At 36.7% G+C, this 15,733-nt stretch overlaps 1 protein-coding gene across 6 annotated transcripts in view; it reads right to left on the bottom strand.

The window, feature by feature from the left end:
- LOC110838519 (uncharacterized) overlaps positions 1-15,733 on the bottom strand; it is a 581,802-nt gene that overhangs the window by 157,137 nt on the left and 408,932 nt on the right. The window contains exon 1 of one of the 6 annotated variants that reach the window (XM_087348330.1): positions 3,899-5,075. The exons of 3 other annotated variants lie outside the window; for them this stretch is intronic. In XM_087348330.1, the coding sequence (XP_087204456.1) occupies positions 3,899-3,980 (82 nt within the window). In that variant the 5' untranslated portion in view covers positions 3,981-5,075. Of the gene's footprint in view, positions 1-3,898; positions 5,076-15,733 lie in introns of those variants that run through there. 2 more of the 6 variants (XM_087348329.1, XM_087348334.1) reach the window with 2 other exon arrangements.

Here is a 15,733-nt window from a genome sequence, read left to right as displayed (position 1 = left end):
TGGTTTATAGGCGTCATCGTCTTCACCTCCAAGTGTCATCTTGTTTACATGCCCCTGTGATAGATATTAGATCGCACAATCAATGTCTAGCACAAACTTTCATGTACCTCAAAGAGACGTCTGTCCATGACACATCGTGTATTTTAACTGTGTTCTCCGAGACTATTGTTAAATATGTTTAATACTACGTATCTGTAAGCGAAGTACACAACAAAACGTATGTTGACAACATTTACCTTCATTTATTTAAATTGAGACTGATCGACCCTTAGGTAATTAATAACGCTATTTCACCCACCGATATTAGGCGTATGTAGTAACGAAATGGACGAGACGACGAGGTTATGGATTTTGAACGAACTGGTCGTGGCCTAGTTAAAGACAATGTCACGTGATTCGCCTAGAGGAAATAATAACCTCTTCTTGTTCATCGCCAGTTACAACTAAGCTGTTATAATTGTGGTTAAAAACTGGCTCAGGATCATGTCTAATGACGCTCTTTTGTATCAGCAATGTTGAAACGTCACGCTTTGAAATCTTCATTCGGCCGTTTCTGTTCTCATTGCAATGATCACTCCTTTGTATTCTCTGTACCTGCAACTGCACGAACTCGGGTAAAACCACAGAGCATTACAGAAGTCGCTTTCCAGAACTGAAACGAAGTGTCTAGAACACGTTTCTTGGTTATTAAACACAGTAATGCAATATCCTAGTTACAAATAATTTTAAAGCAAACTGATGCTCGTGACAGATGATTTCAGTCTTTGAAACGAGATTTTTAATGGCAGTAATCTAGCAATAATATTGATTCCTATTGCTCTGTATGGTAGTGACAAACACTGGTTATCGATAATTGTGGATATCAGCCAATAGACAAGAATGCTTACAACGTATATGCCATTCTAATCTTTACCTGATTGGTTTATTAGCTCCAAAAATGTCAATTAGTTGAATTTGCTCACTACGCAGTTTTCCAGCTCTTCTGCATCTTCATATTTTGATCAAAAGGAGCCCGGGGATGACGAATATGCAGAGGAAGATGTTTAGTAGGCGAAAATGGAGGAAATGAATATGACAAGACGAAGGAGATAACGGAAGTGAAATAAATCTTTTTCACGTCCTCCCAGTTATCACACTGCTCATAAATCTATAAAAAACGATTAAGAACACTCCTTCTAAACACGAAATCAAGTAACTAACTAACTAACTAGATGGCTTACGGAACCCGAAGGTTCATCACCGAATTAACCAAAGCCCTCCACCGGACCCTGTCCTGGGCCAACAAAATCCAGTCTCCTTCAACTCCTATCTCCCATAGATCCCGCCTCAGATTATCCTCCCATCTACGTCTAGGTCTCCCCAGCGGTCTCTTCCCCTCAGGCTTCCCAAATAGTGGACCCAACCAACCAGATGGCTTACAGAACCCAAAGGTTCATCACCGAATTAACAAAAGCCCTCCACCGGACCCTGTCCTGGGCCAACAAAATCCAGTCTCCTTCAACTCCTATCTCCCATAGATCCCGCCTCAGATTATCCTCCCATCTACGTCTAGGTCTCCCCAGCGGTCTCTTCCCCTCAGGCTTCCCAAATAGTGGACCCAACCAACTAGATGGCTTACCGAACCCTAAGGTTCATCACCGAATTAACCAAAGCCCTCCACCGGACCCTGTCCTGGGCCAACAAAATCCAGTTTCCTTCAACTCCTATCTCCCATAGATCCCGCCTGAGATTATCCTCCCATCTACGTCTAGGTCTCCCCAGTGATCTCTTCCCCTCAGGCTTCCTCCTGCCTGACATTATCCTCCCATCTACGTCTAGGTCTCCCCAGTGGTCTCTTCCCCTCAGGCTTCCCGACCAACACCCGGTGCACACCTCTTGTCCCATCAATGCGCGCTACATTCCCAGCCCATCTCATTCTTCTCGACTTAATCACCCTGACAATGGAGAAACAGCCTCAAGTTATAGAGGTTAGCTAAGAATATATTGAATGAGCAGTCGCGGACAGCCGATGAGGTGTGGTCCTCCAGCTTGGAGGTGAGGCTAAGAACCTATCATCGTAAAAAAACTGTCTTGTTACAAAACATACGCAACTAGTAAGTGTTAATAACACAAAGTTGAAAGTTAAATTACGCCGCCAGTTTTGAACTTTAATTGAATACTTGCAGTGCCCCCATCTTTCTAAACGTTAGGACGTTCTCTTATCAATTATTTTACAAGGCCCGAAACGTGTTTCCTCCTTTTTATTAAAAGTTTCTGAACACACTACCAAAGCATTTCTCCGGGAAAGTTTATCGAATTATTTTATATATTGACAAATTTTATTTTTCCACAAGTTGAAATCAATACGGCCACTCGTCAGAATACAAGTTCATGGGGTTTCATAAAAGACTCCGTTTTATAACTCCACTGACATGTGTCCTTTTCCTTCCAAGCATTCATTTAATAAAGCTCGTTCATAACAGCCTTTCCGACTGTTTTACCGATGTTATTAGTTCAGATTCAATTGCACATAGAACTCTGGTAAAAAAAATAGGTTTCAATAACAATACTAAAACACTACACTAGTAAATATCATGAACCAGTTCAATACAGTTCACATCTTGACAAACCACTGAATATTATTACGCAAATTCTTTCTGGGCATTCCAACCGAAACTTCAGACGTATTTTCTGTTTCCCCACTTGCACACTCCGGACCTAAGGTAAAGACATTTAAATCCTGAAGATTTTTAACTATCGCAAAAAATTTGCAATCTTTTAAGATTTTTCTGAAGTATTTTGAATTACACATGAACGATAAAAATCAGTGTTTTCTAAATGTCAGTAGCGTGAGGATACTTTTTCTTACATTCTACCTCTTCTATAGGTGACTATCATCTTGACTGTTGATCTGAGTGTTTTTTATGCATTCAAGGCTAGATAAACTTTTAAATTATGTGGTTAAATGCCAGAGTGATAATTTACGGGTCTATCAAACCCACATTTGACAATTAAAGGACTAAATAAGACTTTGAAAATGGATCTACGTAAACAGCTCCTCGCCCTAATGTCACTGCAAAGCCTCGATTAGGTACTGTAAGGTTATGAAACATTTCTAGCACGAGACAAAGACATTTAAATTCGTAAGTTAGAGTATCATTAAGTAGCTTAAAGCTATACAAAGGACGGTTAATATGTGCAGAGCTGATGCATCTGTTTGCTCGAATGTCGCCTTTGGTACTTACAGGATCTACTCTGTCCCATTCACTCAGCCACAGTTACTAAAGAAACCAAAACGAAATATTTCTTGTAAGGTGACTGACTACAAACTGGACGAACGGGGCTCGATCCCCGGCCGGGGCAGAGAATTCTTCCTCTAGGCTGCGTCCAGACCGGCCTCCTACCCGATGGGTACCGGGGTCCTTTCCAGGGGTTAAAGCACGGCCGGGACGTGACTCTAACCACTCACCCCATCTAGTGCCTGGGTTTAGAATTAGTAGGAGCTATACCTCCTCTCCCCCCAAGGGTATACATGGCGTATAGTGGAACAGTTTATTAGTTCAATGCGGTGTATCACATATTACTGACAGTTCTGTTAGCCTTTCCAACTACATGTGCAGTATTTTTATTTAAAACAAAAGTATAAGTTTTCGTTGCGCTTAATGAAGCAAACGCCTCGAAAATATCAGAGAATTAGAGATCCAGCTAAGCGTTTTAAAAAAAACGTTTGTAGATGGAGAGACAAGTGATCGATCCGTTAGATATTTATCCAAATAAATTTATGTAATTAAATATAAACTACACCAAAATATTTTATCATTAAACTTCGCGTCATGTCTGTTAAGCAATAATCAGTGAATCGGTTGAAATGGGTCGTATCATAAACGCGTTTTACTCGACAAGACTCGAATCGACTCACCTGTGCGTGCGAGAATTGTGGCCACAAGGACATGGAGTAGAAGACTGCCTAGGAAACCACTGAATTCTGCAGTTCCGGCCATCGTCAGTTCCACAGTACTATCACTGCTTCAAATAACCCATAGTCTTGCACTCACTATTATCCCACACACTTCTCACCCTCAGATTAGGTTTCAAACGTCGGGTTTTGTACCTCAGACATAATATCTCTCTCTCTTTTTTAACGACGAAAACTGCAAGCCGGTTTCAAAACTAATTACGAATAAAACGAACGGAAAATTAACACCAGAATTTAACCAGTATATTCGCGCAAAAATCTCTAGGGCATCAAATATAGATTTCACTTCTCAAATAATGTTGTACACATCGATAAAAAAATTCACATTTCCTCTGCTTGTATCAATTTTAATTTCTAACACAACAGAATTTAAATTAAACTCGACATTCCTAATCTAAATTCTATAATCACCTTTTTTCTAGATGACGTAACAAAGAGAGAATGTCCTTTCACTAGCAGTTAATCCAAGAGCTACAATGGGCAAACTTCTCTCTGTTTGTTCACGTAAAACCGGCAGACATTAAGTCAGTTCGATAAACACGTAGTAATATGTTACTCAAGCATAACGATTACACGGATGCGTGATACACATTATACTGTCCTCTACTGTGTTGCCTACCAAACTGAGTCGTTGTCCATTAATCTATTAATTCGTTAGTACACAGCACAAACAGAAGTCACATGAATGATCCCTTCCTATTCGCTTGACTTAATTCACTGTATAACAGTTTTGTTGCTTGTACACGTGAAGAGGGAATGTGCTACAATGGCTGGTTGCTGTTTATCACATCTACACTCATTGGTCAGATGTTAATCACGTATAAACGATGTTGTTTCCTTTACTCTGGTGGTCTATGATGTTTTAGTTGAAGTTTCGACACAGATTACTTTAAAAAACACTTTGAAACAATCTCTTCTAGATGTAAAAATTATTATTTAACACACGGATGTCGTATCTGCACTTGATTACCGCTGTTCATTTGTTTCCGACATCGATGTGGCGCTGTTGCCGTATCGAACAGCTACGAGACTAGCAGACACATGCGCCTCTACCGACCACCTCCGCTGTACTAAATTTCCCTCCTCAAGTTCAGTACTGCGATGATGGCTCGACTATTGCCCCAGTATTTCCTCTTGGACCGTGGACGGCGATTTAGCCCCCCCCCCCCCCCCCCCCCCCGCCCTCACTCTGCGACGTCACTACACGAGGAACTTACGCGCATGCGAATAACAGCAAAACTACTTGCCGTCTCATCACAGATATTTTCTCACGTTTTGTACGTAGACAGCCCATCAGCTATGTGTCTTTCTTTTGTTTCTATGGGTTGCTGATATAAACATCATAAAGTATTCACATATTTTCAAAAAGAATATGCAAAAACTTTCAAGACGGAATTGGCATAAGTCCATTGTGTATCGTCTCTGGTAGAATAAAATTTCAGATATTTTTGTTCTAATATCGGTACGTGTTTAATCCTTTGAAACCGATTCTCGTTTCAATATTACTTAATAATTCAGTCCGTACCTCAAATAAAACACTCCGTTTCAACCTTACAAAAATCAATAGCATTACTGTCAACATTGCAGAAAATGTACACGTAAATGTTTTAAAAAATTTAATGATTTTATTTGAAATCAGTGGTTCAATATCAGAATATCAGATGAGTTTCAGAACAGGACTAAGTACCTCAGATAATATTTTTGTGATAAGAACGAAAGAATTAAAATATGCTGAATGTTTGTTGACGTAAACAAAGTCTTCGATACGAAAAAAATATACATCCATCAATAGTAAAGAACAGAAATATTTTGGGGTTGCGATTTGTAGATAATTTATCTGTCATGGGAATGCAAGGGGCGATGAATAATGGAAATTTAAGATAAATAATACTAAGACCAAGGTAGTAGTTTTCAAGAAAGAGGGGAAAATTAAAAAAAAATTACGAAAACTTGAAATTGGGAAGACAGGTAGCAAATTAAATGAAATACTTGGGAGTAATTCTGGATAGTAGTGGAAAGGAGACCAGACAAGACGTAACTAGTGGGACAGAAGGATTGAGAATGGCGGAATCGGGAAGGAAAAGGTGTTAGAACGGGTATTTAAGTATTGGAAAGTGTTATTAGAAATTGAAGAGTCGAGCTTATTAGGCGATACCTTAACCTATCAAACGTAGGAAAGGAAACGTAAATTGATTTGTGGAATAAAACGAGAAAAAGGGAGAATTATAGGAATGCATGAGAGATGGTGAGTTGAAGTTAAGCGAAAAAGAATGGACACAATCACGAGAGATAAAAGATCAATATAATTTAATTACTTGAAAAAGGATCTGGTAGAAAGACGATTATACAAGCATGAGGAGCATCGAGGCGGGGGGGGGGGGGGGTGTGGAAATATGGAGATTGAAAGGTATCAGGAAAAATGTATAAATTTCAATTTGATTTTTATGCAGAAAGGGGGAGGACCTAGGCCACATTTTGATATGTAATGGAAAGGAAATTTGGAGGGAAAACATTCTGCGTAATAAATTCTGAAATATCGTTGAAGAAATATATGTAAGAATAAGAGATTTGTCAGGAATTTTTGACTGTATTTAAATAGATATATGAAGAAGTGGGAAAGAATGATAAACATGAATATAAAGACATGATAAATTCAGATTAAAGTTAATGCAAAAGCACGTTGAATACTGTAAAGTAACAGCGATAAAATGTAATGTAATGAATGGACGGTTTAATAGTAAGCCAGATGTTTTAGCACAAGACCAGGGAGTCGAGCTCCGTCATCTGGACATGTTTTGTTTAAACAGAGACAAAATTATACCCGTTAAAGTTGTTAAAATATATTAACGCTGTTCAAGGAAATATTCACTGTCTACACTGAGATTTATATAAGGACCATAGATTCATGTGTTACTTGTGTGTGAGTTTTGTGCATTCGATAATAGATTTTTTGCAATTATTCTTATGTTTGATATCTTTTACGATAATCTTCGAACTATAAAACATTTCATATCTTGGTATCTGTTCCCATTGGGCCCCATTTGCGTTATAGCAGCTTATTTATTCAGCTTCTATCATAGAATAACACTGTGTATCTTTTCGGTATGAAATTTCAAGACATTCTGTATAAAAGCAATCTGTATTTTAACAAAATACATAACGCAGTTTCCTGCAGGTTCTGTCAGTCTTTGTTGCTACATTATAAGCTCTGAACCACCTGGAGTTTAACAAAGGGAGTCAGGTTACAATATTTAAAACGAACAAAGCCTTTGCTAGGAGAAAGACAGCATGTTAATTAAGACGAATAAAACATGTCAAACTATTAAAAATTCTGCACGCACATTTCCTTTATTGTGTAATGAATGTTCGCAAATTTCAGTGTTCTATAATATGATTTATGTCTTTTGGATCAAAATACGGTAAAATATTTCATGTTATAACAAATTTCCTTCTTGCATTATCCATTGCGAAAATTACAATGAAACATCGTCTATGTTTGTGGGTTATAATAGAAGCTTGTGAAGGACTTCACTGTAAAGTAAGTTATTTAAAGTTAAATTGTTTACTTCTTTGTGTTACTGACAGGTAAAATCGACGGGCAGGAGACGAAAACCACATCAGTCCCTTTCTTTAATGGATGGATAATGAGAATATTATACGTTTAAATACATCCGGATGTCTTCCCATCCAAATCATGCTTACGCTATGACGCAATTGAATATCTTATTAGCAAATGGAAATATCATGTATTAATATTAGTGTCACTGTCTTTGTTTAATAATACTCACCGCAGTGACATTTGTTTACAAAATATTATTTAACACCTACCGTGCATGTTCCGTTACACTTCAGCTATTGATCACGATATCGATTAAAATATATTAATTGCGTATTTCATCTTAAATATATTTTCTGCTTTTAAAATCTTACCTCTTATATATACTAATGTTTTAGCTATTACTTATAATTACCTTTAACACATTAACAAGCTGGAACATTAACATCAAGATAAATTAAAGATTTGATATTCTCCTTAGCAACAGTTTAGCTATTACATTTAATAACGTTTTATCAAATTAAAATATTATTAAAATTGCTGCATAGATACAGTAAGTAACTTCAAGGTTACGGATGAAAAATGTAAAGTAACATGTGCTCTAAAAATTAGTATTAGTGATCTGTAACGTTTAAAATTTCAGGCAGTAAAGAAATTTGATTCCACTAGGATGCAATTGAATAAGAGTCTGTGCACAGGTTTATCTCACTAGCCCACAAATTAAATAGTACACTTATTTAGATCAAAAATATAAACCAAACAAATGAAGAATAAACAAAAGATTTACAGGACTAAGGTTATCGGAACATATTAACTTTGTCAAAACAAATATTACATTTTTACGAGTAAAATTATCAGTATTATTTTAATTCAGTCGATCATTTTTAAAACCACATGACTCAACAGAAATCAGTTCTTAATAACTTTAAAAAGCATGAAAGAAAATACAATATTTATTGTAAGTTTGATTTAGTGTTTCTAAGAATAATTAAAATGTATCTAATTCTTTGATACAGTTATTTTTTACCAACAACTTTTGTAACTACAATTACAAGCTAAAGTATCTTTTGGAATATTATTTTTATAAATATGGTATAATATCAATGGAAGATTAAGTGATTGTCTTTCTTCAATGCTGTAATATATCGGGTAAAATGTGAGTTGATGATTCGTGTGCTTCTGGGGGCAGGTAGACGATATACAAGACTACCCACGCGCAGCAAAGACTTGGTTTGATGTGGTTCTTGTTGAAAACGATGCACTAACCCCGGCGATTGTCATGGTAACAAACAGCTCAATTCTCTGAAAAGGCAAATTCATGTGGTTTTGCAAATGACTGATTCAATTATAAATTATGTAATAATCTTGCTCTACGTCCTTAGTATATTAAAGATATTGGAATTCTGCTGGACAGTGGGCTCCAACAATTTTATCGTATTGTCTACATACAATGTCAAAGTTAAACATTTTGGGATTAATTTCATGTAGAACTTGATATCTTTTATATTCTCAAAGGTGATAGCTTCTTTGTTAAATCTACAACCTCTGCTTGACTCAGGCTTGAATATATAACTGCCGGTCGGAATTCTATTACGAGGTGCGATCGGAAAGTTTCAAGACTGCGCCTATAAAAACCCGTACACTTATCTCAGGTATTAAATTCATCCATCACCCTCAAAGTAGTTCCCCTGGGAGTGAACACAACGATCCCAGCGCCGCTGCCAAGCCTGGAAGCATCCCTGGAAATCTTTCTTTGTCAGCCTGTCAAGCACCATCTGCGATTCTGCCTGAATCTCTTCTATCGTCTCAAATCTCCTTCCCTTTAGCTGAATTTTCATCTTTTGGAAGAGGAAGAAGTCACACGGCGAATAAGGAGGGTGCGGGATGACGGCCATGGTGTTTGAGGCCAAAAACTGCCGAACTTTGAGGGCGGTGTGCGCTGGCGAGTTGTCATGATGCGTCGCATGTGGAGTTCTTCCTTTAGAATCAGCTGACAGGTCCCATAGCCTATCCCAACAATGTCGCACAAGCCGTTGATGGTACGACGTCGATCTTCGTAACATTTTCGGGCGTTGTGCTCGAAGATGGTCGTCCAGAACGCTCGTCATCATCATCGACAGAGGTTCGGCCATTTTTAAAACGTGAATGCCACACAAAAGTTTGTGCACGACCCATTGCGGACTCCCCAAATGCTTTCTTTAGCATTTCATAGGTTTCCGTAGCCGTTTTGGCGAGTCTTTGGCAAAATTTGATGCACACGCCATTCCGAAATCGCAGGAGGGTCGGTGTAATGCACTACCAAAACGCCCTTAACTAAGAAACAAATGCTAATTCGATGATGCCGGCTGGCACACTGATTCACTATGAATGTAGGTCGCACCCCCTAGCGGCAGAAGCTCGTATTACATCCGGTTCGCCCTCTATTGATACAGTCTTTAAACTTTCCGATCGCACCTCGTACGTTGTATTGACGAATTCGTCCAAACTAGACAGAGTTAAAAAGTACTGCCATATGCTATAGTGTATTTTTTTGTAAGCTATTTTTGCAAACGTTGTTAATGTGTGCTTGCTAGACTGGATCCGTCAACAGTTTATTACAGACATGGTCGAAATGCCTTATTCCTTATTCATGTACTTAAAAACAAAAATTAGATATTCTTCCGTCTCATTGACATTTCATAACATTAGTTATATTTAGACCTCCTGTCCTCTTTTCTGTGGCCATACTCTGCAGCTTTCATATCGTAGCATATTTAGACTACGTTCTTTGTTTTGTAATGTTATTTTTCTCCTGTTGGGTCATCTGTAGATTCCTTATATAATTTTTATACTGTATTATTATTCTACTGTGCGACTGTGACTGGCCTTGTTTGACTGTTACAAACCACTTAAATAATTTAATTGATTGGTGAACATTATTACTGCAAATGCCGTTTATAGAGATATTGACGTATTTTAACTGACAATCTGTTTCACTAGTGTATGCTATCAATTGATGCAGTAGAGTGGTTTTTCAGTACTCTACCTGGGGGTCGCTGGCTCAGTTCTTGGCTCGAAGTCCGGTTAACCGCATAATTCGTGATTTTCCTCGATCACTCCAGACGAATGCTGGGATAATGCGTCAAATTAAACTAAGACCTTTTCCTTCAACATATTTTCCAGTTCATTATTTTTAATCACACTATCATTTGACGCGGTTAAATTTTTTGTTTTACAGTAGAAAATCATTGTTTTTCACCTAAATCAGACAATAAATTAACTGAAAATTGTGTCATTACTTTCAAAACCAAGTTAGACACAAGTTCGTGTAGTTTTCATAGGCGAATTTAATGTTTCTCGCTATGAATTGTGTTAATGGCTTGCCCTCAGATAATTCGCATTACATCTCCAAATTTAAAGGTGATATTATTAAAAGCGATACATGTTTTATTGAACTTCAGAGAAACAACTTCACTATTATATCTGTTATGTCCACAAATTCTTTGAAGTAACCGTTCATATTTTACGTTATTTATTAGTGATATTTACCATCCTCTTTGTACATTGACCCCATTATATTAAATTTCTTTTCGAAATCCTAATGTTTTCGTACCTAAGCCAGTGGAGACTGTGCTTGAGAAATTGTATCCTCTTATGACTGGGCCCTGTGTGCATAAGCAGTCCTGTGTTGACTCTGCTCTTAATCAACTTAACTGCGTACTTACGGATTCTGCAAATGAAACCATTCGTTATACGTGTACTAGAAAGTCCAAGTTCCATGTTTATTTTATGGTATTCAGAAACGTGTAATTTATAATACAAATCAGTTCTTTCATCGTTGTAAAAATCTCTACATACATTCTTTTATGTTTTTCACAGCCTTCTAAAATTTACAATTAAGTCAGAAAGGGAGCAATGATTCATTTTTGTTGATCTTAATTCTAATCTCAGCCAAATCGATTTTGAAATATTTTTCTAATCTTAAAGAGAATAATTTAATTTTCATTGAATATAAAATTGTTGAGTAATTTATTACAAAGCACAAAAATATTGCTGGTGCCTTTGCTAATCGTCTAAAACCCACTTTAAAACACCTCGTTCGACTGCTACTCTGCCTCATTCTGTCAGGACAGTTTTTCTGCCAAATTCTCTCCCTCCCTCGCTGCAGTCAGCAGAACTACGAACCGTCCGACTGTCGCTTCAGATGGTACTCCATCATTTATTATTAAAGGTTGTCCTGACATCTTTATTCCATTGATTACATGTAATTTTAACCGTATCATGGCAGGTAAAATCTTTCCTTCCTTGTTGAAACAGACAGCTCTTTGTTCAGCATTCAAAAGGATAGAAGCGGTATATTTATTATTTAAACTTTTCACATTGTTTTAAGTGAATATTTAATCCGTCTCAGCATGGCTTCCGCAAACAATTTGGTTAGTTATCTTTAAGTGCTCTGTTTTCTGTGACTTTACAAAGACAACTGATTCCGTGTATTCTGATTTACGTTTTATTTTAATATTGTCTCCCATAGTCTTTCTCTTAGTAAATATATTAGGTTCATACTTTCCTCCGGTTATGTCAATTGACTTCACAGTTACCTGACTTCTTTTTCTGACATCGTAAAGTCTGGAGTTCCGCAGGGATCAGCTTTACCTTTCTGCTGTTAAATGCATGTCTGTTAATAATATCGGTGGTAAGATTTAAAAATATATCTCAGTATTAATAACATTCTTGACCGTAAACGTTGTTTTGAAAATGGTACGATGTTTAACATCGGTGAAACTACTGGTATATCCTTCCTGCGCAAAGACGTTTTGAATTAAATTTAATTATAAATGCTGTAATAAACTTGTTTTATATTCAAAACTATATCAAAGTTATTTTAAGTTCTTTTGGACTATAAGCATTATTTGTAACGCAATTTCACAATTATCGAAACAAAAATCTTGCACGTACAACGTCTGATTAGGTATTCTCTTGTCCTTTATTCAGTACACTCCACTTCCTTCCTTTCGCTACTCTCTGCGTGCTTCATCTCTTCTTTTACTTTACTTTGAGACGTCATTTCCTTCTACAAGTTGGCTGCCTTGCATCCAATAACCTCCCATCAGTCAGTGGATTTTCTTATACGCACAGAATCACATCGTGCGTACCTACAAAGAACACGCAGTTTCCATTAAGATTTCGACGGAAGAAAATGTAAGATAATTCCATTTCCACAAGAAACAAGCGTTAAGATTATCATCAGATCAGGAATTATTGTCTTCGAACCTAATTAATTGAATCCAAGCCTCAAATCTTTGAGTTATGGCATTGTTCAATGGTGATTCCATTTGTTACACATTTTTTGGTTTTTGTTATGAAACTAACCAGTGCGAATACACGCAGATTTTTCGACTTCCCATTGGTTCCATTTCCCATTCTCAGGAACAGAACCTTACTTTTAGTAAATAATGTTAACATGACGAAACAAAGGAAGATGGCTTCGGAAGCATGATTAGTACAAAAATTACTTTTAAAAGCATGAAACAAAAGGAAACTTGAGAAAACTAAGAGCAGATGGAATGAACCAATAAAATGGATACAAAGGAAACAGAGTATAGCATCAGGATACGGAATAGTGATGGGTTCTTCTGAACATGGTAGGTGGATGACCTGTTAAGCGACTATCAGCTTTTGAGAAGGACCCTGCACCATGGAGTCAGTTTTTCCAATGCATCCAAATGCTTATGGGACAGTAACTTTTGAACTAAATAGGAGTACATTCTTCCCACTTATTTTCAACTAATTGTACACAACAAAACTTCCATTACCTTACAATCTCTGTGCAGTTAGTAGGGCAAATCTCGTCTGTTGACAAATATAATATAAATATCAGAAAAAAATAGGGCCAAATGACCCATTTGTCTGCATGTGTTCCACTTCTTTACAAACGCAAACTAGTAATTAATAAAATCTTGTTACGCCGTGTCCATTGGTTAAAAATCTTTTCTTTTCAGGGACTACATTACCATCATTAATGCTGTAATTTTAGGGATAAATGACACTCTAAACTTCGGTGATTTCTAAGCAAGTTACGCGGCTGATAGTCCAAGAAGATATTATTACTCGCCATGAAAGCTTCAGATCACATATAAATTACTCATCCTTCCAAGACTACATAAATTGCACGGTTAGGTTGACATATTGTCATTAATATTAAGAAATATTAAAGCCCTATTACATTAGTTGTATTGTTAAATGTATTTTTAAATCGGTTACAGAGTAGCGTTTACAGTTGCTAGGATGGTGTTGCGTATGTTACAATTATAAAATAATTTCCCATCACTAGTTTGCTAAACAATATCACTCAGTTAACACTTTGAAGCTGTGACCCATTTAAATATCGTTTAAAAATACATTCCGGACGCAACACTTCACTATTACAAATATTAACTAGTTAATGCTGTTCAAGGAAATAATCCTTGTTTACCCTGAGAGATGAAAAAACTACCATTTGGCTATAAAGGAGACTTGGAAACGGATTGAGCTGACATGCCCTTAAAAACGTACTGTAGTTTACCATTTGCTACTGTTGGGCTTTATTTATTTTCTTTAATCGCCCACTCACTCAGTGTAATTAACCTCTTGTGACTGCTGTTAAGTACATTTGGACTCAGGTGTTCCACTGGCAACGCATTAATTAAGGGCATATGATAACATTAATAATGTCTGAGATAGGAAAAAGTGGGAAAAGGATAAGGCACACAACCATATTAGATGTTAAGGTAATCGTCGGTAATTTTTGGGCGACGGCAAATAAAAGACACTAATAGCACAGGTTTCCTATAGTGCAAGAGAGAAAACTCCTTCGGAGGGTTGGGTCACTCATCGGTAGGCAGGATCCTGTTTAGAGTCACAGTACTCACAGGTTTACTTGGAAATAGCAAATACAATCCGAATTTGCATTTAAGCTTTCTTTACATGACATGAACACGTATAAGAACGGCCAATATCCGTCTGTCAGAATGATTCAACTCGAATTGTTGGACAGATTTCGATTAAATTTGAAGTGGATGTTATGCCAATGATGACTGTCCCAAAATCCTGCAATTGGCACTACGAACATGGCGGACGAAGAAACTTGTGGGGTGGAACTGATTTGCAAAAGGACCACACAATGATGTACGATTATAAATTTTCGGAAACTACAAGTATTTGATATAGTAATTACTTTTATAATATAAAACAACATGGCGATTGTATTGAAGAAAAATGTTTCCATTTGAACTTATTCCTACTACCCCTTACGTACGAGTCCCATGCTCCACCATAGACCTAACGTGCTCCATGGTGTAGAGGTACACTATATAAATATATATATATATATATATATATATATATATATATATATATACACAGAGAGAGAGAGAGAGATTTACATCAAAGGATCGCCTAGTTTGAACATAAATATCTTCAGGAATTTTTAAACAATTGTTGGTTCATTATGGCACTGCACCTTCTACGGAATGCAACGTTAATTGTCGCATTACTCAATAAATCAATCATTATTTTTAATCTGTAATCATAAGCCCACATCATCTGACTAACAGATTAAAGGGTACCTCATATGCATTAGCAGTTCAGTCAGTAAATGCATTATAATGAAATAAATATTGATCTCAATCTAATAGGGGTATGGAAAACTGGCACAGGCATGTATTGTCTGAATGTACGCCTTGCATTTCGTTTTGTAGAGGAAATTAGCTTAAACAACTCGCTAATGGGAAACTTCCAACGTTTCGAATTGTCAAATCAGTTACTAAAATGAAATAATCCGGAGAATCGAGACAATGGGCATGTATCCGTGTAAAAACTTTTAATGGCATTAAAAAACACACTTGATATTTCATTTCTTCCTAATAGATTAATATTTTAGTAGCCCGTTAATTTAAGTAATAATAAATTAATTTTAAAATATCAATAAAACAACATATTTATCTTAGTTAGCACAATGGGTAAGATAGTATACCGTTATTTTGAATAATAGCAACCAGCTGGAAATTATTTTAAAAAGATATTAAACACCAGGTGGTCTATTCAGAAGCTCTTGTCAATGAAAGTAATTATTTGTCAATTTTAATACAATATTTTATTGTTAATTAATAATCAAGCAATTGTTCCCAGTGTTGCTTTGGGACATTATAACACTCCCTGTCTTGTGAGATTTCAGTTACTTACAGCCCTGATAATGGAGGCAGCAG

The sequence above is a fragment of the Zootermopsis nevadensis genome, unplaced genomic scaffold (assembly GCF_977971745.1).
Source record: "Zootermopsis nevadensis isolate Lab colony 2312 unplaced genomic scaffold, Znev_1.0 Znev_ptg000013l, whole genome shotgun sequence".
NCBI classification, from domain to species: Eukaryota; Metazoa; Arthropoda; class Insecta; order Blattodea; family Termopsidae; genus Zootermopsis; species Zootermopsis nevadensis.
This window is presented reverse-complemented; position numbering and strand designations above follow the sequence as displayed.